We start from the raw sequence: 22,467 nt of genomic DNA, 5'->3' as shown, positions 1-22,467 counted from the left end.
AATCTTGTTAGAAGAAGGTCGGTTAAATTCAATTAAATTAAGTAAATAAACGATCAAGAATTGCTCAAATTGCTGTCAACATATGTATTGATGTTATTTTTCAAAACAGGCGGTGTGCACACTCTGATTGCGTTGCATCATGGTCGTAAAACAAAAATTGAGTCATTTGCATCTTGACGCGTTGGAGTGAACATCTGTGGTGGCAGGGAGATACGGCGTGAATATACGTGGATTGTAATGGGGATTCACTGTCTGTTGCCATTCTTTCGAAAGTTAAAACGTTTGACGGGCCTGCACGACTCCTGTCATTCCTCCGTGACGATTTCGTTCTTAGGAGGCAACTGACGTTATTTAAAAAGACTCGAAACTCCAATCTGCCTAAGAATCTCGGCACAAATGGCAACAATTAAACTCATAACCGATCGCGGGATGAATTATTTCAAAGTCAGTAATTATATTCCCAGACGCGAGTTATTGAACTATGAATGGACCCTTGACATGCAAACGCATATTAGAGAGACAGAGACCTTGTAATGGACGAACTTTTTCCACCGAGCGTAAATACGGGATTTATAAAAGGAGAACCCCCACGCCTCCTAAGGACGAATTTGTCGCGCTCCACGTTTAGTAAAAACGTACAGAGTTTCAAAATAGCCTTCGAGAATAGAGGAAACCTATTTTGAGAAACGTACCTCTGGAGTTATTACTTCAGGAGAGAAGTATACTCTGAAACAAAGAAAATAGCGCGCGCACTGAAGAAAATGTTGCCTTTTGTAACACAATCTCATCCGGCTTTGCCAAACCTCAAGAACCTACTGATGAAGAATTATAACACCTCAAAACTGACCCTTATCAATATCTAAACTTTGAGGGTAGAAGATTTAAAAGCGCCAGCGAATGGTGGGAGACGCACAGGCCTATCAACACCTTTCAACGGTCGACTGCCTTTTGGTTTACGGCTTTCTGGCGTGTCGCCTCACGCAAGATGGAGGTTTTCATGGATCAAGTGATTCTTTTCATTGCTCTAATTAAACTGTCCTTCATTCAATGATCAAGATAGAAGATTTACCACACAACACTCGCGATTATTTAATTTTCCTTCACTTAGGAAAGTAGATTTACAACGCGATTGATAAATGCCCTTGCAGTAGTAACGCTTTGTAACGCAACGCACTAAACAAAACAATGGGCCTTTTCGCTCAGCAAAAGGGTCTCAAACACTGTCACTTAAAGTGCCTAAAACATTTGTATCGTTGGGGCGCGTTTGAGCGCGTTTGGTCAGAGCTGTTGAAGAAGGATCAAGGTGGTCATACAAATCTTTGAAAGGCTTCAAACTACGACGTACAACGAATTTGACCTGCTCGAAAACCGGTCTCAAATTACATGCTAAAATACAGTGCTTGCGTTTGTCCTTGAGCACGATTTAATACGTGACAAATACGCACGAAAAATACTTCTACACATTCAGAATATATCAAATTATATTTACCTATAGTGAAAGGAAAAAGAAACGACCTAACTCTTACGGAATATTCAGTCAAACTCTACCCATTTCGACCACTTTTACCGCCATATCGTAAATAACGCTACCACAATGCTTTGCAATCGGAGTGCGCACACCGCCTGTTTTCAAGACTTGGTAGAGTTTATCGGTTCAAGTGTTTTCAATTCGTGGCGTGACGCTCCTAGATTTGTCTGAAATTTTGAGCTTCAAAAGCGGCATTTGGTCGAAACTCAGTTAATATCGATTTTCTCGAAAATAACTCGATATTTAGCCAAACGAAGTATACAGTGCTTTGTTTCACCAGAAGGCCTGGCCTAACTTGAGAGAATATGAGCCGAATCGATTTTTTGGCTGTTGCCACCAAATGTTTGACCGTTGGCAACATTCGTCCTTAAATGTAACATGGAGCAAGCCTGTTTGGTAACAATTGCAATATAGCCAAAGTAGAAATTCTCATTTCTTAGCCTGCGTTGCAGCCGGTATAGTCCGTCCCTGGTATAGTCCGTCTGCGAAACGGCTCCCAAAAGCTTGTTCTGATATCCCGCAGGAATCCATGGATCTGTGTATTCATTTCTGATTGTTTATTTTCTTATGCGCCTTATGATTGGTCATATTCTTGCGAAATTTATCACGCAATGTTAAAAATAAATATCGTCGCGTGTGAATTGTATATTGGACGTACTTTTGTACAAAGCTTTGCTTTGCGTTTTAAAAGGTTGAAAAGGTTATGTCTGATTCGTCCGATGATTGTAATTTATGCTGTCGCGTCATCGAAAAGGGAAACGAAAGAGTGTTACCTTCAAAGGGATGGAAACAATTCGACGTACTCACCGAGATTGAAAGTTTGGAAATATCTTTGCGATCGATCGAAAACAAGTACGTCTGCCGAACCTGTGTTGCGAAACTGAAAAAACATCGGTCACTTATCGAGCAAACAGAAAAATTGGAAGCAGATCTCAAAAGCCTTATTACAAGGGAATACTCGCTTACAGTCAAACGATCTGGGGAACTGCTAAGTGACGACCACGATGCTTCAACATCGAAAAAAGTCTGCGATGGATCTGATGGGGGTTTTGCCCGTATCATTACTTCATCCCCTGTTCGACCTCTGCAAAGAACATCTCCGAGAGACAAAGCACTCTGGAGAGCCATAGAAAAGAACATATAAATGCCGTTCATAACCTGCTGGATTATTTCGACATCCTCATCCTCAGTAATGGCGATCGCTGGCACTCCCATGTTGTTTAGATGTCGAATCTGGTTTTCCATTAGCGATCGCAACGGCGATATTACAACGAGAACACTGGAACCACGAGCCTTTTCGAACAGAGCATGCGCAGCAATCGGAAGGCACTGGAAAATCAAAGGTTTACTCAGTAGCCCGTCGGCAAATTTACAAAAATATTTCGACCTCCAAGAAATTCGCGAAGTGCATTTTCCTGTTCAGGTAGAAGATTATCGATTTCAAACTGCTCTCTCACAGCTTTGAACGCTTTTTGCCAACGTTCTTCTGTAGTTGCGGACATCTTATTTCCAGCTCGAAGTAAATTTGACGTTTAATGTAATGTACAACTGTTATAAAGTAGTTGGGAAACCTACACAAATTTATTTTTGGCATTACGGGATAGTTGCCTGGTCGCTTTCGCAAGAGTTATCCCATCAGATAGCGCGTCAGAAACTAGCCAATCAAAAATGGATACACAAACAGCGGGATATATCGGAAAGAGCTTTTGGGAACCGTTGTGCAGACTTTCTATACCAGCGGTTTAGCCTGTCTGTGACGCAGGCTGTCATTTCTGGGCATCTATGTATATTGAGAAAGATTTTTAATGACATGAATGTTTAAAAAAAATAAAAAACTTTTGTGAAAACTTCAAAGTCCAAATTGCTATCACATTACATTAAATTATGACAGAAAACACTTCTGGTAAACACTGATGTCTTCAAAATAATTTATTCAACGAATAAAATATACAGATTGCGAGAGCGGCTTTTTTCCATTGGGTCCTTATTGGATGTCCAGGTTTATGTTCATCAACATATCCAAAATTGTGGACATTTTTTTCTCTTGGACATTACTTATACGGAAAGATGGTATTCGTAATACTTCATGGAAGAAAGGTTATTTAATTGTTTACAGTCCAATACCTCTCTTGCTTATTCAGAAGCCAACTTATAAAGAACAAACACATGTAAGTTTACGAATTTTTAAGAATATTTCATGGAATTTTTATTGATTATTTACATGAAGTTTGATAACCTGCATGTATACTAATAACCGTTTTAGTTTGAAGCTACTCGTGTGAATTTTTTTTTATCGGCTTTAGGGACTTTGAACAGAGCCGCGACAAAGACCACATATTTTGCTAATTCATGCCTTTAATTTAAGGAAGACTGAAGAACAAATACATGGAATATTTAATACCAGCATGAAAGTTACCGGTCCTAGGACCATTTAGAAGCAGCTATGATTAAGGACGTTTCTTGTCGAAAGTTATTAATACTGGAAACGTGACAAGAAATATATTCTAGTAGCAAATACAATGAGATATCATAGTCGATAACTTGAAACATGCCGCGATGGTAAAGGGATCAAAGAAGTGCGTCAATTTATCTTCCGTGACCACACCTAAATGAAATTTTGATGGTGTCATTTCTAAACGCATTGAAATTCTTGAAAGACACCCCAATATTAAGATCAACACAGAGCATTTGTTAAATAGAAATTGTCAATTAACTACCGCACTATGTATTTAATTAATCGATCTGGTGGCTCCAGCTTTTAACATTTTCCTGTTTAGCCTCGTTGCTTAATATTGTAGGTATTCTGGGTTTACCATTGCTTTTCGCCATTAACTGTATTTGATGTTTTTTGCAGAGGCATGAAGGCATCTCCAACTGGTCATTTCAAGTATAATCTGCCGAGATGATAATGGTAGTTTGCTGCTGTTTGCTGCTGTTTTATTATTATTATTTCATGGAACATTAAAAGCCAATTCACACAACCCGCATATAGCATTAGCTAATCTTGGCGGGTATTAGTAATAAATAATAAATAAGTAAATACTACACATTGTAAGCTAAAGGGATTTCATTACTACTACAATATTATTGCAGTTATCAGCTATGCATTTGTTTACTACACTACAAGCTAAAGATACGTACAGATGTCATGCAAATTAAATACAATAAAATTACTATTAAGTTAAACAAGACATAACAATCAAATAATAATAATAATTATTATTATTATTATGATAGTGATAGTAAAAATAATAATCATGATAACAATAAGGAAGGACTTCCATAGTACCATATCCATCGTCTCACAAAGCTTTACATCATTTTGCGAAGAACCTTCGCTAGACTGCAAGAAGCATTTGACATTTTTTTGAAGAAAATGTTTTTTTTATCAGATGCGCCTCTTTCCTACTCTTTGCGAGAAGTGTGTGGGTTCTTTAGCTAGTTAACAAACTCTCCTCAGAACCAGACACTTGTATAAAATAAAAAGAATAAAAGTGGCTGTTTGAAGGTAGACATTTCCTTAGTGTTCAGTAAACTGGTAAACCCGTGACGGAAGAATTTTCTGCGCACCACAAGAAAACTAATTCGTATTATAAACATTAGAACTGGTCACTGTTACTCTTGGCGATATTTGCGTATAGTTAATTAATTGCGATATCATTTCTTTTAAAAGGATAAATTTTCACCGATTCATTTGTCCCTCCATTAATTGAAATGAGACCCAGGCTCAATTGAGTAAAAGCTTCGTAAAAAGAACAATGGCAAATTCAATCGAAAACTTATCATGATAAATGAACTAAAACTATTTTTTGATGACTACCAGTTATATTGTGACGAATGAAAAAGGTTTTTGGCAGCACAAATGGAAAAAGGTATTCAAAATAATTAGGAAACATATTTTAAAAGGACTTCCTTTTCACCTGTTCTATCAAATCTGTGTTAAAATCGTGTTTATTATGAATGATTAACAATGGACTTTTACTATTTTAATCGTGACCGAGGTGAGTTTTAGCTTAGCATGTAAGAATGGAAGGAAGACCTCGGATCATCCATTTTCTCTTTGCCGTACTTGCCGCTTTCCGACAGACCGAAGGGGTCTTTGGTAAGTTTAATTTATTTTATCTTTCTGCTTAGCGGCAGAATATTTTTGTCACGAGTTCGAGAATCATTGATACCCATACCATGAGTGACTTCGAACACCGTAATGAAGATGAAATATAAGAATTACATATGAGATCTGTTTCATCCATGCATAAGGGGTAAAATAAATCTCTAAATAATTATTTCAGAGCGATTTGTGGAATTAGCTCTGAGTGCAATAATAGAGAACAATCCATTGAATGAAGGTGGTGTAAAGGCAAAGAAAAAATGAAACGAAAAACTAGGACCGTTTTTTCATAGCAGACTTTCGAAATGATCCAAAGGAATGCCTCAGTTGCTCATAACTTCCTCTAACTGAAAGGAATCTTTGCTGTTATCCCAGTTTGATATGGATATATATTTTCATGGAAAGTTGAATCACTCTAGTTCGATAGAAGTTGCTGTAGTTCAAATGTCCCTAGAAAGTGCACGTCAATTGGCGCGGCCTCAATAAAGAGATCTACGATGGCTTTTTTTGACGGCCACTTTTAAAGTATTAATGTAAGCCCAACGCAGAGACAAATATGATTCCAAAACAAGTCTCTGCCTAGAAACGAATATGATAAACGTAAGGTAGACACAATTTACAATGGTGACATATTCAAAATGTTTTACGCTTGTGAATGAGTGTGACCATGAAGGTAATCTTCCTTCCTTTGGACATTGGTCTAGAAGAAATTGACCTACGATTCAGTGTTTTAAAGTTCATATCGCTGTTCAATTATAACAATAATGATAATGGGGATAAGAATTAAAATTCTAATGATGGCGATAATTGACCATCTCGGACGTTCACGAAAATGTAGCACCTCGCGTAGCACCTCACAAATAAGTTATATTTGTTTCTATCTCTCTTCCGTCCTTCTGCTATTTGATGGAAACGAAGAGAGTTCATTTTATGAGATGGCTCCCCCAATATAAAACATAGTGACTTGGCAGGCGAAGATGACACTACAAATGAATTGCACCGTATGTTATCGTTTTACGCAGATGACTGTAGTAGTCCTCTTGGACTTCAAAGTGGCGACATCACAGACCAAGAATTATCGGCAATGAGCACCTTCAAAAACAATTTTGAACAGTTTGGACCCCAGCGTGGTAGACTTAATTTGTCGTCCGCCTATCGAACTGATCCACAATCAATTAATAAGGATACTCGGTTCTCCGGCGCCTTTGTAATTGAACTTCCACAGGAGAAGATCGTAACTGGAGTTGCAACTCAAGGCTTTGGCGGAGAATGGGTGACAAAATATCGAATGATATTTTCTCCTGGAAATGGGGATCCTTTAGTTTCATCAGAGGTGAGAGGTATTAGCTGTGGCCACACTACGCACTTTGCCCTAGGTAAACTTGACTTGTTGACAGTTTTACCTGGGGAAACTTAAATTTAGAAGTGTGACCGATTTTTCCTTAGGTTAATTACCTAGGGAAATTTATCCATCGGAGCTTGAATATGTCAAGAGAACGATACAATTTCCCTTAACATTTACCCTACTTGTATTGAAGGGGTAAACTGAAATCCAAAGGTAGTTAGGCAATAGATGGTCGTCGGCAAACGCGCTGATGACAGATTTGATTTTATCACGTCACGTTTTACTTGAAAAACATCAAAGTGCGAGTCTTTCGTCGCTTTTGCCGCGTGCTTGTGCGTGTGTCTAGGGAAGAAGATGACGTGGTTTTGATCGAACGCGTAAGTATAAATCATTTGCAATCAGTACACTCTTCATTTGACTGAATTTTCTCAAGATTTAGTTACCTTGTTTGCTATAGCTTTTAATAATCGACTTCTGTATTTCGTTTCAGAAACCAGTATGCTTATGAAGATGTACAGGACCCGATCCATAACGGCTCTCTTTTCAATCGGCTACATTCACAGAATCCAGGACCAATTAGAGTGTTTCTACAAAATCAATTCATCCCGCAAACTTCACTTCATTTAACTCGACAAAACGCCGCCCCACCAGTTAGCGAAATTCCTTCAACGTCGAGCGTAGTTCAATCACTATCAAGCGAAATCCTTTCCACTTCACAACCAAGCCACGCTGCTTAAGGCCGCAATCGCTGGTCTTCAATCGAAACAAGAATATTAATTTTGTCCTACCAGGAGCATACCGAGGCGCTCTCTCAAGCCAAAAGTCCCCAGAGAAGAAAGGCGATGTTGCAAACTATCTTACAAGCATTCAGAGAGAGCCGTCAGAATAATGCAATTGAAAGCGAGAAAACGTTGACGCAGCGAAAGGAGAAGTGGAAGAGCCTTTTCAAAAAGTACAAGAAGATCACAGATAACAACAAAGCCACCGGAAGAGGACATGAGTCTCGAATTCTTCGAAGAACTTTACTCCTTTTTCAGGGTGCGGAGACAAGATTAGCCCGAGATACAAGTGCGAAACCGATATTTGCACCGATAATCCGGACAAGGCTTCCTAAGCAGGAGAGTCAACCTCACCATCAGAAAGTGCCACAAGTTCCAATTCTGATGGAGAAGATTGCAAAGAAGCGGACGATGACAAAGCCACGCAACCGAAGACCCCAGAAGGTCCGCCGAAAAAAGGAGAAAAGCGCACAGCAGATAAAAAAACCACAAGAAGCCGGTGCAAATCGAAGAAGAATAGAAAAGCGGAAGGAAACTGACGAGCGAGAAAGTCTGATTGAATTGCTGCAGGGTCAACAAGAAATGATGACAAAAGTAGAAGAACGAGATCTCTTGGCAATGCAGGAACTGATAAAATTTGAAATGAAGGCAGAAAAGCGGCACCAGGATTTCACGTTGGCTGCTGAAAGGAACTCAGAAATATTTTCAACAATCGAATGAACACAACCTATTTTAAAGCTGTTGTTGTTTTGTTGTTATTTACTGAACTGAAACATTTTTAGGGCTCATAGTTCTTCTGGTGAGTTATTTCTCTACCAGATAGCTGTCCATTTACATTTAAATGAAGAAACTAATATAAATAATCAACAATTACTTGTCTTATGTCGTTGGTTTCTAATTCATCATCTTCAACGTACTGCATAAGATGGTTATTTAAAACATATCCGTCAAAATCATCGTTCATTAACTTTCAACTGTTTTGCAAGACAGAACACGCAGTTACAGTCTAAGGAATCTTCATCTTTTCGTCGTAAATTCTTTTGTCCAAAGATCTCCACCCCGCTTTGGTTTGGCCAAATCCATGTTCAACCACAATACGCACTTTGCTTACATCCTTGTTAAAATTTCTACGAGCGGCTGTTAAAGCTCTGTTTTCTTGAAAGGGACGCATCAGCCATGACTTGAGTGGGTAAGCAGAGTAGCTAAAATGAGGGGTCGAGTCCGTGTTGCATTTATATCCATGCAGGGCATGGTTAAGATTCTCTTCTCTTCTCTGCTAGTGAGTAAAAATTGTTTAGTCGTAATACACGCGCGTCATGCATGCTACCAGGAAAGCCTGTCGATACAGACAAATAGGCACCGGAGGCATCAACAATCCCTTGAACGATGAAACTGTAATAGTGTTTACGATCATGAGAGTAACCTTCATAAAATTCCTTCGGAGCTCTTATCGGTACATGTGCTCCATCGATCGCGCCAACAACATTTGGAAAAGTTTACTTTTCTCTGAGACCTTGTATTTTTTCCCTCACTTGAGTGGGAGAGGTTGGAAATTTAATGAATTGGTCTTTAGGCTGACAGAGTGCTTGAATAAAGTCCATGCATACTCCAATAGCTGCAGACTCGGCAATTCCAAACGAGAACGATAACTGTCCCCGTTAGCTGACCTCCACAAGCCTATCGCTGTACTAGTTTCGACCAGAATGGCTGCGCGAAGTATAGTATCTTGTTGCTGGATAACACGAGCAACAGTCGTGCAAATGAAATGGAATGTGTCCCTTGTAGCCCGGAAGTTTTCTTTCCACCACATGTTCAAAGCATTTGAACTAAGCAAGTTTTCGAACCAGTGCTGAGGCTTTGGAAGAACCCAGGCGATACGCCGAGGCCGACGTTCCTGCCAAGAAAAAGAAGTAAATACATGGAGTAACGCAGCTTTTCGTCTTCTTTGGGACCGTCGAGCAATCAGTCTCTAAAGAAAAATCACTCGTGATCCCTTTGCTCGTTGCACAACGTTAAAAAAAGTAATGAGAAGAGAAGAACCATTTCTCTTTGATCTGCGTCATTTTCGAACATGTTTTCGATTTGCGCGCCAAAAAATATGTTTACGCGGCATGAAATTCAATCCCGTTAATCCCATGTAAAAACCGTAATGTGATTTTCTTGAGTGTGACCTTTTCACTTGGGGAAATGAAACCCGAGATAAATTTACCTCGGCTTAACTCAGCTAAATTTTCCCTAGGTAAATAAATTTTTCCCTCTGGCAAAAGTGCGTAGTGTGACCTAAACTATCGAGTGAGATTTATTTGTTTTGATCTATTTCCACGTCGTGGTAATAGTTTCAAGTTATGAGCTCCATTTCCACTCTTTTTTCCCTTAAGCCTCTTCTCCTAAAGATGTTAGATCGCCTCCACAGATGAAGATCAATTTATAATTCTGTTATCTACCCTGATTCCATGATCGCTTTTGAATCGCTGAGACTGGCAGCACTTTTTTTAGTATTTTAAAACATTTCTTTTTAGATTTTTCAAGGCAATGTGGACGGCGACACTGTCAAGTTTAATGTGGTTAGTCCCCCAGTAAAGACGTCACAAGTTTATATCGACCCGTTGGATTGGCATAAGAATATTGCTCTACGAGTTGAGCTCTATGGATGGGAGCCAGGTGAGAACGAGAACCTGTACATAAGCCATTTTCGTGTTTCTATAAGTATGAATTAACAAGAATAAGTTTCAAATGCCAGTCCTGGACTTCATCAAGAAAAATATGTCGTGAGAAAATAATATTAGCTAAAAAATTGGACGCATTTTCCTGAGACTAGTTTCCACAAGGTGGCAACCTACTACTATACTTACATCAGCAGATTAAATGTCTTCAAGGGGCACCTTGTCATTGACGTTTTGAATGCTTCCGGTTTTATTTCAAGATGAAGTCACTGAACTCGTTTTGAATTTTAAAAGGGTATCACTTTAAAGTCTGGCTTGACGTGCTCGACACAACCTTTAAACTTTCCTTTATGGATCGGGCCAATCAGGAAACTCTAGATAAAGAAGAACGTGTGCTATCTGCGGTAAGGAGAAGATTAGTTATACATTCTCTATTTGTTTTCGGTTTGTTTTTTTTTTTTTTGTAACTTTGCAATTCAGCGATTTAGATTGAGAAATTTACCATGCAAGAGACATGGATGGGTGTACGACTCATAAATCTCTCCTGTTTATGTATTCTTATTTTGTATTTCCAATTTCCTTCAAAGATTAAAAGTTACCTTCAAAATATACCAGGTTACTTTGAAACAAAACTTCACAAGTTCAGGTTAGACATACGTACTGCGCAATTAATTATTGTGCTTTAACTTCGTTTGTTTTTTTTTTATTGTTTTTCTGCTCTTTATGTTTTAATATGTTTGCTTTTTCTTTTGTGTGTGTTTGTTGTTGTCTTTTTGTTATCCCTTTAAATACATGCGTTTTGCTTCTTTGTAGTCCACCGATCTACATTTACGACTTACAAATTAAACAAGAAAGCATCATCGCTGAGATCGTAATCTACTGCATAGAATCAGCCACTACGGTGATTAAAAACAAACTAAAGACGGCTTTAGCCAACCAGAGCGTTGACCCTGTTTTTGGCCCAAGCATCCTGCTATATCCAGGTAAGTATCAGTCCTTGGTTAAAAAGATCTCAACAAATGTAGCAAGACAGTCCGATGGCAATACATGTAGACGACAGCCAACCAAAGCGAAGAAAAATAACGGCAGAAGCAAATGAGATCTCAGTATAAACACTTGTGTTAATTCAAAGTTGATTTCATCCTTGATTGTTTTTGTTGAGCACGTTATGCCAGAGTTTTAGACCGTTCAAGCAGCGAAGTACATATAAATATTATCTCTTGTTTTGAAATCTTAGGGAACGTAGTTTCTTTTAATTGTACATAGATTTAGCTTAGTTGCGTGTAATTGTTGGTGGAATTAATTTAATTGTTTTTTTTAGGTTAGTAAATTTCTTATTATTATTATTATTGTTATTATTATAATTATTATCATTCTTATTATCATTACTATTGTCATTATCATCTTCCATGAGAAAAACATTTCATTAAAACATTTCGAGTATAGAAGTAACACGTCATCATGATAAGATAAAGTTTATAATTACTGACCCCATGAAATTCTATTGTTCTCTCTCTGCATTAAATCAACGATTATAGTCTTTAAGATGACAAAACAACTGTATGAGGAAAATGGAGGTGGTCCTTTTTGTTAGCAGGGAAATTATCAGGGGTAATATAATTAAACGCGCTAAATAAGCATGCTGCGATATAAAAAATATTGCAGTGTGCATGCTGCAATATTTTTAATATTGCAACATGCACAGTCTTCCACTCCTCAAAGACTTTCAAAACCCACGCCCATTTCCGGCGGCTGGCGTCTGAAACCCAACTTTTGTCAAATTTCTCGCATTCTGAAGCTGTAATTAGCGTTCTAAATCTTTGCTCTATTTAAAGAAAGAAAATGGAAACGCCGCCTTTCGAAGTCGATAAAGAATTAAAGCACTGACAGAAATGTCCAAACGTTACACAACATTATCTTCGATTTCTGCTGAAATATCTGCCTTCGTAGAGCTTTGTGTGATAAATAATCCTTCGTCTTCCGACGAATCCATCCTCTTTCTAAACCCAGGTTCGTACTGAGTAAAATGACTGAATTCTCTGGCTTATAAAGTATGCGAATTAGCAGTGTTACACTCCTTGCACTAATTAATTCCATCATTAGAACTGTTTTGAACAACTATAACAACGAGCTACAATAACCCTCGGTACAATTTTTTTTTTTTTTTTTTTATTAATACAGCATTGTTTATTACACTTACACATGTACTTACACTATAATTACTTTTTACACCATGTTTAAACTACATTAACTTACACTACTTACAATACATATATAACAATACAGTTAAAGTAGTCAAATTTAATTACAGTTGATCTATTTACCACATTATTGTTTGCATCTTAATTGTCGAGTAACTACTGAGAATTGTGTTTGCTATTTAAACTACAAGGGAATTGATTTTCCAGTAATTAATAAACTGTTAAATAAAAAAGATAGCGAAGAGGTCAAAAGACAATACAATTTTATAACGACAGAAAAAATTTCCATTTGTTCCTGAACTCCTTCTCGTTATTACAAGTGACAGCAATATATTTTTCTAGATAAATTTTGTCTTATTACTTCGCTGACATCGAAACAAAATTGATCAACATAACAGAAGATAAAGCTAAAAGGAAAACACTTACGGAAACGTATACAGAAACACATAACTATTAAAGACTTACCTAAAGCTTTGTGCGGCGTTTTGGCTGGATATCGAAGTGAAAAGCCGCAGCTCTCAAATAGGTGGTTCCGTACAAAAAAAGAAAAACAAACTCAACTTAACTACGGTTTTAGCGTTCATTTCAGCTTAGTTGTCCATTAAACGCCCATAGAAAGCAAATTGGGATGTTTCTTCGCCACGGTAAAGAGCACCATTGATGATCAGCTTTTCGACATTGAAGTATGCAGTCTTCTTATCGCGCTTGGCCGTCTTTAGGATCGGATATAACACCTTCCTTACCTCGTCAACTTCTTTGGGAAAATCATCGGATACTCCAAATCCGGTACCCTTTGGAAGATTTTTGATATAGGATTTGATGGAAAATTTATCTTGAAAATCCGTCAGCCTAACTATAATAGGTCGCGGTTGAAGACTTCGATTTGATTGTGAACGGCGTGAAGTAATTCTGTGGACTCTGTCAAAATGAATGTTTTCTTCGTCGACTGGAAGGATCTTTAGCTTCGTACGCATGAATTCTCTTAGGGCGAGTTCGGTGTCATTGTTTGTTTCGTTTTCACGTTCCGTTATTCCAAAGAATTTCATATTTCCTCTACGGCTGTGACATTCGAGTTTAACATGCCGGCGATGTAGCTCTTTGAGATCGCTCTTGATGCGTTCACTGGAGGTGTCGGCTGCTCCTTGCTTTAAATTAACATCATGAACAATGGCTTTTAGGTCTTCTATCTCTGCTTGCGAGTTCTCTAAGCTCGTTTGCAGGTTTTTGTTTTCTTCTTCAAGAAGAGTAATCCTCTTTTTATAAGTTTCCAACTCGGGAAGTACAGTTAATAGCATGTTGAGTTTCTCTTCAATACCGGAGAGCCTCGAGTTTGTTGTTTCGAGGCACTTTTTGCATCCGTGTTTGTGATGTTGATCGAACTCGTCTTCCTCGTCTGTTTGAGAGCTGCCTTCCCTTGTTCGTTTTCTGCCTTTATCCACGGCTCCTTTCTTGTTCGATGATTCGTCAGGCATTGCGAATGGTTATTAAATATATTTTAACCACCACTAGGGCTGCGAAACTGTAAAGATACTACGAGCACATTTTCGGCGTGACCGCCATCTTTCGTCCCTCGTCCCAGTCTCCACCCTCGGTACAATTAAAATCTAAGATATATTCATCACAAGAAAGAACAATAGCAATGAGCATCACAATTATCACACATAGGTGCGACTAAAACCGAAGATCCAACATAGACACAGAACAATAGGATTTCATGGGGATCAATAATTATAATAGCTAATTACTTCGGCACATGGCATTATGAAAAATATAGCAGCCAGCTTCGGCCTACGGCTTCAGCTGGCTGCATTATTTCTCATAATGCCATATGCCTCAGTAATTATCCACTAAATAATGCCGGAATTCGTAAGTGCAGTCTCTCTTTCACTTCTGAACTAGATGCTGACAAGTGCCATCCGCCGAGCTTCAACATCTCCATAGGAAAAGACCCAAGTGACCCGCAGCGAATACCGGTAGACACTACAAAACCCTTGTCCGATGCGTTCACTGTGACAGCAAATCTAAACCCGGTATGCCCCTCTACCCAGAGGATCAGGTATACTTGGGAGATTGCAGCAGTTGACGTGAATACAGGACTGTTTAGTATGATTTACCCTTGGGGAGGACCCCAATATGGAATAAATAAGATAGATATAAAGACTAATTTCGTTCAGTTGGAGGGTGAATGGATACATTTTATTCGATGCATCGTTAGGAATAATAATAATAGAGGTGTATATCGTCTAAAAAACGATTTTGGTTTCGTTAAACTTGTAAAGATGACTCCATTAAAATGTGGTGTGAAACCGAACCAAGGAAAGGCCGCTTTGGATGAGTTTGAAATAATCTGTAGTGGTTCATATGAGCGGACAAGAGCCAGTAACTACACTGTCAAGCTACGGACAGGGAACAAGGAATTCATTCTAGCCATCTGGAGAACACCCAGGGGGTCCATGACTCTACCTGCTGGAAATCCAGAGGAAAATTTTGTTCAATTAAGAGTGGAAGCTAAGTTTCCTTCATTGCCTTCACTCCTTGGAAGAGTTCAAGTTAAGGTAACTTAAAACTGACTAATATAGCTATGTACAAAATGAAATAAGTTGAACATATTGATTAACGCACTGAAATCCCTTGGATGAGAATGATTCGCAACAGCAAAATATAGTAATTGTCACTTCATGCTACAGACATGCGGCTAGATTCTCCTTGTAACAACTTTTACACTCGAAATACTTTTATCTCCTCATTTCGCTACTTAAATGACTTTACCTTTAATTGGTAACTTATTTTAAAATGCAAATCAACATTTTCAACATCAAACAGGTAACCAAACTTGAACCTCATGAAATTCTTCAAGCTGTCAGAAAGATTAAAGATTTCATCTCAGCCGGGAAATACGAAGAAGCTGCTTACAAGATATGGATCCTTCAGCCATTATTAAGGAACACAAGTGTCGGTGTGAGAGGAAAGGTACTTCACTTTGATATGCTCACCCAAAGCAAACAAACATTATCATTTCAATAAAAACATAAAAATAACAATATACAACCTTCGGCCGGGTTGTTCAAAGCTAGGTCAAAGGAACCCAATGAAATCTGATTTCAGATCTGAAAGCTTAAAAATACTATCTTTTTCTACTATTCAATATTGAAGAAATTATTCCAAAAAGGCTTTCGAACAAAGGAACAAAGACGCCTTAACCTTGGGTTGGCGCTAATCGGTCTTCGAAAAACTAGGCCCGGAGGAATTCCTGAGTTCAGGTTCCTTTAGCCAGAAGGTCTTCTCATTGGTTTTTCTACAAACAATACACCTTTAATTTATGGTTTTCCTAAAAAAAAAAAAAAAAACTGCGAGAAGACAGGAGAATAAGTAGTATCGAAGTTCTCGAGATTTCGTCTTTTACTGCATAAGAACGTTAAAAAGTCACCGGCCACATGTCACAACTATATGTAGGACTTAGCAAAGGAAAGCAATGCTGTAAATTTGCTAAGATTATAAAATGTAACAACTCGAGGCTCTCCGAGATTTAGCTGAATTATAGTACTTGAGGTTTGTCTGCTCTGTATACGTTTAAACTAACAGTTTTAAAGCATAGCTTGTCGTGGTTATTCTTTCAAAGGTTAAAAAAGAGCTTATTCAAAGCATAATCGACATGAGGATCCAAACTCTTCGGCAACTCAACCAAGTGGCAGCTTTTGTAGCTTTTTCCAACGAAATTAAAGAAGAAACTACACCGCAGATTCAGGTACCTCGTTAGAATACATCACTATGGACATACATGTCTACCCTCATAATGCCTGTTTTACAGGCTTTGTGACAGTAGTTTCAACACGTTGTTTCAAGAGAAACACAATGCGCAGTAATTTGAAAATCACTGATACATTTATTCCCTATTCTTCTCCTTTTTCAGAACAATTCTCTCCAACTTCTTACTATGGCTGTACACTTCTTGGAGAGCCATTTGGACAAAAACTTGACCCATATTACAGATCTGCTTCTGGGGGGAGTTACATTCATTCTTACTGCAGCTACAGAAAAACCAGTGCTTGAAAACAAAACTGAAGAATCAGGAACGGTAATTTCACTTCTTTCGATTCCCGGACGTTGATAGTTACGTGAATGATTAACCGGCTATGTAACCAGTTAACTGAGGTAGAGCTCAGCCCCTAAGATACCCTCTTCCTTCTGACATTATTCAGACGCAATTTTCCAAAAATATGCTAACTTGCCTCAATAATAAATGCAGGTGTTGAGAGATAAACGGTCAACTTGAAGTGAGCGCTGTTAAACCATTCGAGGAAAATAGAGCAATGATAGTAAATAAGGAAATATTGTTCAATGTATTTCTTTGAACTCCTGAAGAAATATGTATCTTAATTGATTTTCTTTCCTTATTTTTACGTCTCCAGTAGCTCAGCGGTTAGAGCATCCGACTAGATCACGGAGGGTCGTGGGTTCAAGTCCCATCTGGGGCTCGGATTTTTTCTATTACACTAAGAATTGTTTATTTTTACGTTGACAATGTAAACACCAACTTAAACCTGGCTAATAATAACCACACTGTTAGTCTTAGTAAAACAAGTAACTTACTTTCTGTACTTGCCTTCGTTGTCAAAGGAGATAATCAGAAAGGGGATAACGCTTTTACATAAAATAACAGTCATAAGAGGCAATTCTGCAACTGGCACAGACCAAGTCAAACTTCATTCCAAGGGCATTTCCATCTTACGAGCAAAACTGAAGAGCAACAAAAGAGTCTTTTACCTAGAAAGAAATGAAGTTCACTTGCCAGCGGAAATGCTACTACAAAATGGTACAGTACAGGTTAGAAATTTCTTATTTTACCAAGTACTAGATTGGAAGAGGGCCACTCTACCTTATTTACAATCCGTTCCCATGGAAATTTAAAAGGAAGACGTAATGCGTATCTGTTTAAATTGTACTTATCAGGAAAAGCCGACAGCCGTCGATTCAAAGTAACAACGAAATAAAATAGAAGAGTTTTCGCTTGAGCTCTGTTAAATGAATAATCGCTTTCCTTGATCGCTTTCTTTGAACTCTTTCCCAACGACAGTGTTATTCAAGAAATTTAAAGCTTGATAACGAATCATCAGGTAGTGGTATGAAACTAAATCCATCCGAAGGATTACGGTCATTTGTTTTTGTAGAGGAAAAGATGGGGGGAGGATATATGCTATTATTATACATTGCAGTCACCATCTGTCTTCTCATTGGCTAAACGTACACAGTTAATTCTGGGAAGCAGCGCAACCTACAGATTATTCACTAATCTGTACCTACAGATTAGTGACTAATCTGTAGGTTGCGCGCGCGATGCACGATTTCCAGTGGAGCAATGTCAAGTTCACGGACAGCGAAGTGAGAATGGCTTCTCGATTCGCTTCATGGACCCAGCGAGAAATTTAGAAATTACTGGAAGATAAAGATTCGGAAAATACTAAAAGATCGACAAAAGTGGCGAAGGAACTGTTCTGCGAATACCTTAAAGAGAAAAATATCAAGGAACCACACGACAAAAAGGAATTAGCCCAAGTGAAAATTTGTTTACCACACAATTGTAGATTTTTAAGCGTTCGAAAATAAAGTGTGTTCGCTGCGATAATGCGTTTGACGTAATTTTCTTTAAAACAATGTATAATAAAACAATTATTGAGTTCGGTCTTTGTGATAAGTGTGTAAGTGTTATAAGCCTTAGCCTTCGGCTTCGGCTTATAACACTTACCTCGACCTTGATTATTCCGGATATCACAAAAACCCCATCCAATCATTGTTTATGACTCTATTATTGTAGATGTATTGACATTCTAGGAGAATAAAAGCAAGAGGCCTGGAGGGACGAGCGCCTGTTTTAAGTACAACCATTACTCATTCGTGTCCTCCATTTAGATCATCAGGTTTGATAAGAACCCTTATAAGGGGTATCCAGAAGTCATTCCAGGAAACGTATCATACATTGATGTCACGTTTTGGTATAAAAATGAGACCGTGAAGAGGATTTACAATCTTAGCCATCCAATTAAGATTGTGTTTCCCAGAGAGTCAGTCACTTCGGTGGAAATGAGTGAATCAGCCGAGAATCTATTTCTTACAAAGAAGGCAATGCGTTACCACGAGTTTGATATACCTTCTCATGAAGCCTCAGTGATTGTGAGCATTCGACCGGAAAAGAACATTACATTGAGTATTTATGTCAGGCACGGCACACGGCCAACACCTCAACATCATGACTTTAATGTCACCTTGCCGAGGGCTAACGTTGCTTGTTTGAATTTAAGCAGTGAGGAGAAACGTAACTGCACCCCTCGCGACCCTTACGAATTTGATATTTTACCAAACGTCACAGGACAAAATGGATCTCATTTCATCGGCATTGAGATTCTAGAACAATCCCCGGATGCTTTAAATAAATCACAGAGAGCAAAAGGGGATCGTGATAAAGATGGAGAGCCAATGGATCAGATGTCTTGTGTAGAGGTTAGGCCAGCACCGACAACTCCTTCAACAGTGAAAAGCAGGGTACCTCGACAATTCGACCCTGTAAAGGATTTCAGATACAACCTAACTGTTAGGGTGGCAAGCTGCGTCTTCTGGGATGAAGTGATGAAACATTGGTCTGTCTATGGAGTAAAGGTAGGTAATGCAAGAATAGTACAAGAAAAAGAACTCGGCCAATATTCAGTCGTTCTGGCCTCAAGCTTGGTCAATAACGTATATGTATTAAAATAAAGCCAGCGAAAAGCCTAGACGCGTAAGGTTTTTTTTCAGACTGTAGCCAATTGCGCTTGACGAAAGAACTTGAGGTGCCGGTTTGCATTCTGTTTGGGTATTTATCATCGAGCAAAGTAATCGATAACTCTCCCAAATTACCGGAAGCAAACAAGCACCAAACAGGAAAAAGCTGACAATTATCAATTCATCTCAGTTTTAAATTTTTAGATCGCTCCTGAAAGCAACGAATCTAGAGTGGAATGCCTCAGCAATCATCTAACAACGTTCGCTGGCTATCTGTATGTAGTTCCAAACAAAATTGATTTTTTCAAGATCAATGTGGGCTTTGAGCATCTGCCACCAGAAAACGCGGTCGTATTATCCACAGTTTGTCTCATCTTTGTGTGCTACGCTGTTGGGCTGATGTTTGCCAGAAAGGCTGACAATAGAGACAAAAGAAAGGTAAGTTCTTTACCAAATATCGAGGTGTATAACTCTCTCACTTGAATCATTGTCTTGACGGATCAGTGCTGTTAAGCTTGTTCACCAAAAAAACTTCCAAATTGGCCTAGAAAAGTTTGATGTCTCAGTTGTGAGAACCTTTAAATGATTTCTCCTGCACTCTGAGAACAGAGATTTGATGGAATACAGATTTAAAGATTTAATACGAGTCTAAACAGCACTATAATAGTCCATTAAGTCATTCAGACCGACAGGGATTTTATGATCAACGAGTCGTAAACATTATAATTGTAATTCACGTTATTAAATTTAGCTTCGAAATCAAACATTTTTCCTACATTTGTCGACATAAGACTTAGAAGAAACGCTTAAATTCATAATTTCGGTGTTTTCCTGTGCGGGAAACGCCAGTGAATTTCATAAGCGACTATTTCCCTCTCAGGTTGTAAACACTGAGGCGAGGTCGCAAAGCCTAGAAGACTCCTGTACTTACAGTTACCAGGTCTTCATCCAGACTGGAATGTGGTACGACAATGGCACCACCGCACGCGTCGGTATGATACTTTTCGGTGAGGACGGAAACAGTGATATAATATACTTTATGGATCCTTGGAGAGAAAGCAAACTGTTCACACGTGGTAGCGTAAATACGTTTACCTTTGACCTTCCATGTCATCTAGGACAAGTGTACAAGATAAACATTTGGCACAATAATGCTGGCAAAAGTCCTTCGTGGTTTTTGTATCAAGTCGGTGTTAAAGACCTTTCCACCGAGGAGACGTGGCATTTCGTTGCAAATAGGTGGCTTGCTGTGGAGAGTCCTGACGGTGCAATAGACGTTGAGGTCTCAGCCGCCTCGCAAAAAGAACTAACGAAATTTAAAAGGTTGTTTCAATGGCGGGCTATAACAAGCCTTGCAGACAGGCATTTGTTTCTTTCCCTCTTTGTCAGGCCACCGCAGAACCCCTTCACACGTTGCCAGCGGCTGACGTGTATGCTGTCAATCATTCTAGTGTCACTAGTAACCACTGCAATGTTCTACAGGGATGATAAAGACGAAAAAGATCTAAATTCCTTTCAACTTGGTCCACTTGAGCTGAGCTTAAGGCAAGTCATTATCGGTGTACAGAGCGGTCTCATTGCTTTGCCAGTTAACATTCTCACAGTGATGATATTCAGAAACACAAGGAGGAATGTGACGTCAGATTCCCCCGACGAATCTAAAGACGAGGGCACTTCCACACAAACGCCAGGTTTTTTTCCACCGTACTTCATTTTTGTTGGCTGGGTGATTTGCTTGACAACTTCAGTTACGTCAGGAACCTTGCAATACTCTACAGCGTACAATGGGGAGCGGAAAAATCCAATCGCTGGCTACTTTCCGTCGGAGTGTCAATACTCCAGGATATATTGCTGACTGGACCAATTATCATCATAGTCAACACATCTATCATGTCTTTAATAAAAAGGAAACCAACTGAGGAAGACGAAATCGAAAAGAAGACCCAAAAAGCAAACTTAGTGCACGTTGTTCAAGAAGATGAACTTGCGGCTAGCCACAAGCCACCCGACGAAGAACTTCTGAAAGCACGAAACTTGAAACTTCAAGTGAAAAAGCTGCGGCGATTCTTTAAAGATTTGGTAATCTACGTTGTCTATGTCGTCCTGCTTGTGATTGTATGCTATGCAGACCGTAAGCCTTCAAGTTACTTACAGACAAAGACGCTAAAGGACACCTTTAGTTCATTCTACCAGGTAATATCACTGCTGGACTAGCCTGTATTATTATTGTTATCGTTGATGATGCTATTATTGTTGCTTCTGTTTTATACCGGGAAACATGCCCAAAGCGTTATTCACCACTCGTCTTTCACAAAACGATCAAAATTAGTTTCGATCCGGGACTGTACAAAAGAGATGTTAAGACTACCAGACCGCGTCACTGCATGCTAAAAGCTCTGTTAGTATGTGACAGCAAGCTCCCTACTAAGATATAGACTTCACCCATTGAATCCAAAAAGGCACATCTAGTTCTTAATCTCATTTTCTTTTGCTTTGTGAAGAAGCTATCGAATATCCTTGGAAGATCAAATAAATTTTCCACAATAAAAGCCAATCGTCTCACCTTGTTTAGGTAAAGGATGCAAGATCTTTTTGGACCTGGTTTGAAGAAGAACTAGTTCCAGGCCTTTATGACAGTGAAAAGTCCCTCAGTGGTAATGGGACCGGAATGATAAGTGGCAAGATTGGTTGTATTGTGGGCCTCCCAAAGATACGACAGATACGCATTAAGTCAGGTCAGGCAATTTTCTTAGCCACTCGGGTTTGCATCTTAAGTGAAACGTCAGGAGAGTGGGAATTTCCTAACATTATAATTAGAGCCAAAGGCGTCAGTTTCAAAGAAGTTTACTGAAATTATCAAACCTAAGTCAAAGAACAGAAAAAGGAGGCCTAAGGCCGGCCTCGCTGTCTCTGTATTTTCCCTCTCGTTGTGTATTTCGCTGCTGTAGCCTTTTTTCTCCTTTGTTTTGTTTTGTTTATTTTTTCATTTGATAGCATTTCTAAACGGGTGTTTTATCAGACAACGATAAGTCTTTTCAGCAAAAAAATTCTTTAATGTTATTCATCGTGTAGTAAATAATAATTGGATGA

General features: G+C 38.7%; 1 protein-coding gene and 1 pseudogene across 2 annotated transcripts in view; one reads left to right on the top strand and one right to left on the bottom strand.

Moving 5' to 3' along the window:
* The first annotated feature begins 5,528 nt into the window (after positions 1–5,528).
* The window catches only part of LOC148728228 (uncharacterized), a 20,069-nt pseudogene continuing 3,130 nt past the window's right edge, over positions 5,529–22,467 (top strand). The window contains exons 1-15 of the transcript XR_016002584.1: positions 5,529–5,630; positions 6,659–6,969; positions 10,280–10,421; positions 10,718–10,827; positions 11,011–11,069; positions 11,237–11,406; positions 14,524–15,179; positions 15,448–15,594; positions 16,244–16,369; positions 16,535–16,699; positions 17,242–17,448; positions 18,532–19,275; positions 19,582–19,815; positions 20,258–21,570; positions 21,950–22,112. The product of XR_016002584.1 is annotated as an uncharacterized LOC148728228 (transcript). The remainder of the gene's footprint in view (positions 5,631–6,658; positions 6,970–10,279; positions 10,422–10,717; positions 10,828–11,010; positions 11,070–11,236; positions 11,407–14,523; positions 15,180–15,447; positions 15,595–16,243; positions 16,370–16,534; positions 16,700–17,241; positions 17,449–18,531; positions 19,276–19,581; positions 19,816–20,257; positions 21,571–21,949; positions 22,113–22,467) is intronic.
* Positions 12,765–14,479, bottom strand: LOC148728229 (uncharacterized). The gene has a single exon (XM_088763540.1). The coding sequence runs from the start codon at positions 14,094–14,096 to the stop codon at positions 13,215–13,217; it is 882 nt and encodes a 293-aa protein (XP_088619666.1). The 5' UTR covers positions 14,097–14,479; the 3' UTR covers positions 12,765–13,214.

This window comes from Stylophora pistillata, chromosome 6 (assembly GCF_964205215.1).
Source record: "Stylophora pistillata chromosome 6, jaStyPist1.2, whole genome shotgun sequence".
NCBI classification, from domain to species: Eukaryota; Metazoa; Cnidaria; class Anthozoa; order Scleractinia; family Pocilloporidae; genus Stylophora; species Stylophora pistillata.
The sequence above is the reverse complement of the archived record's forward strand: the minus strand, read 5'-3'. Positions and strand labels throughout refer to the sequence as shown.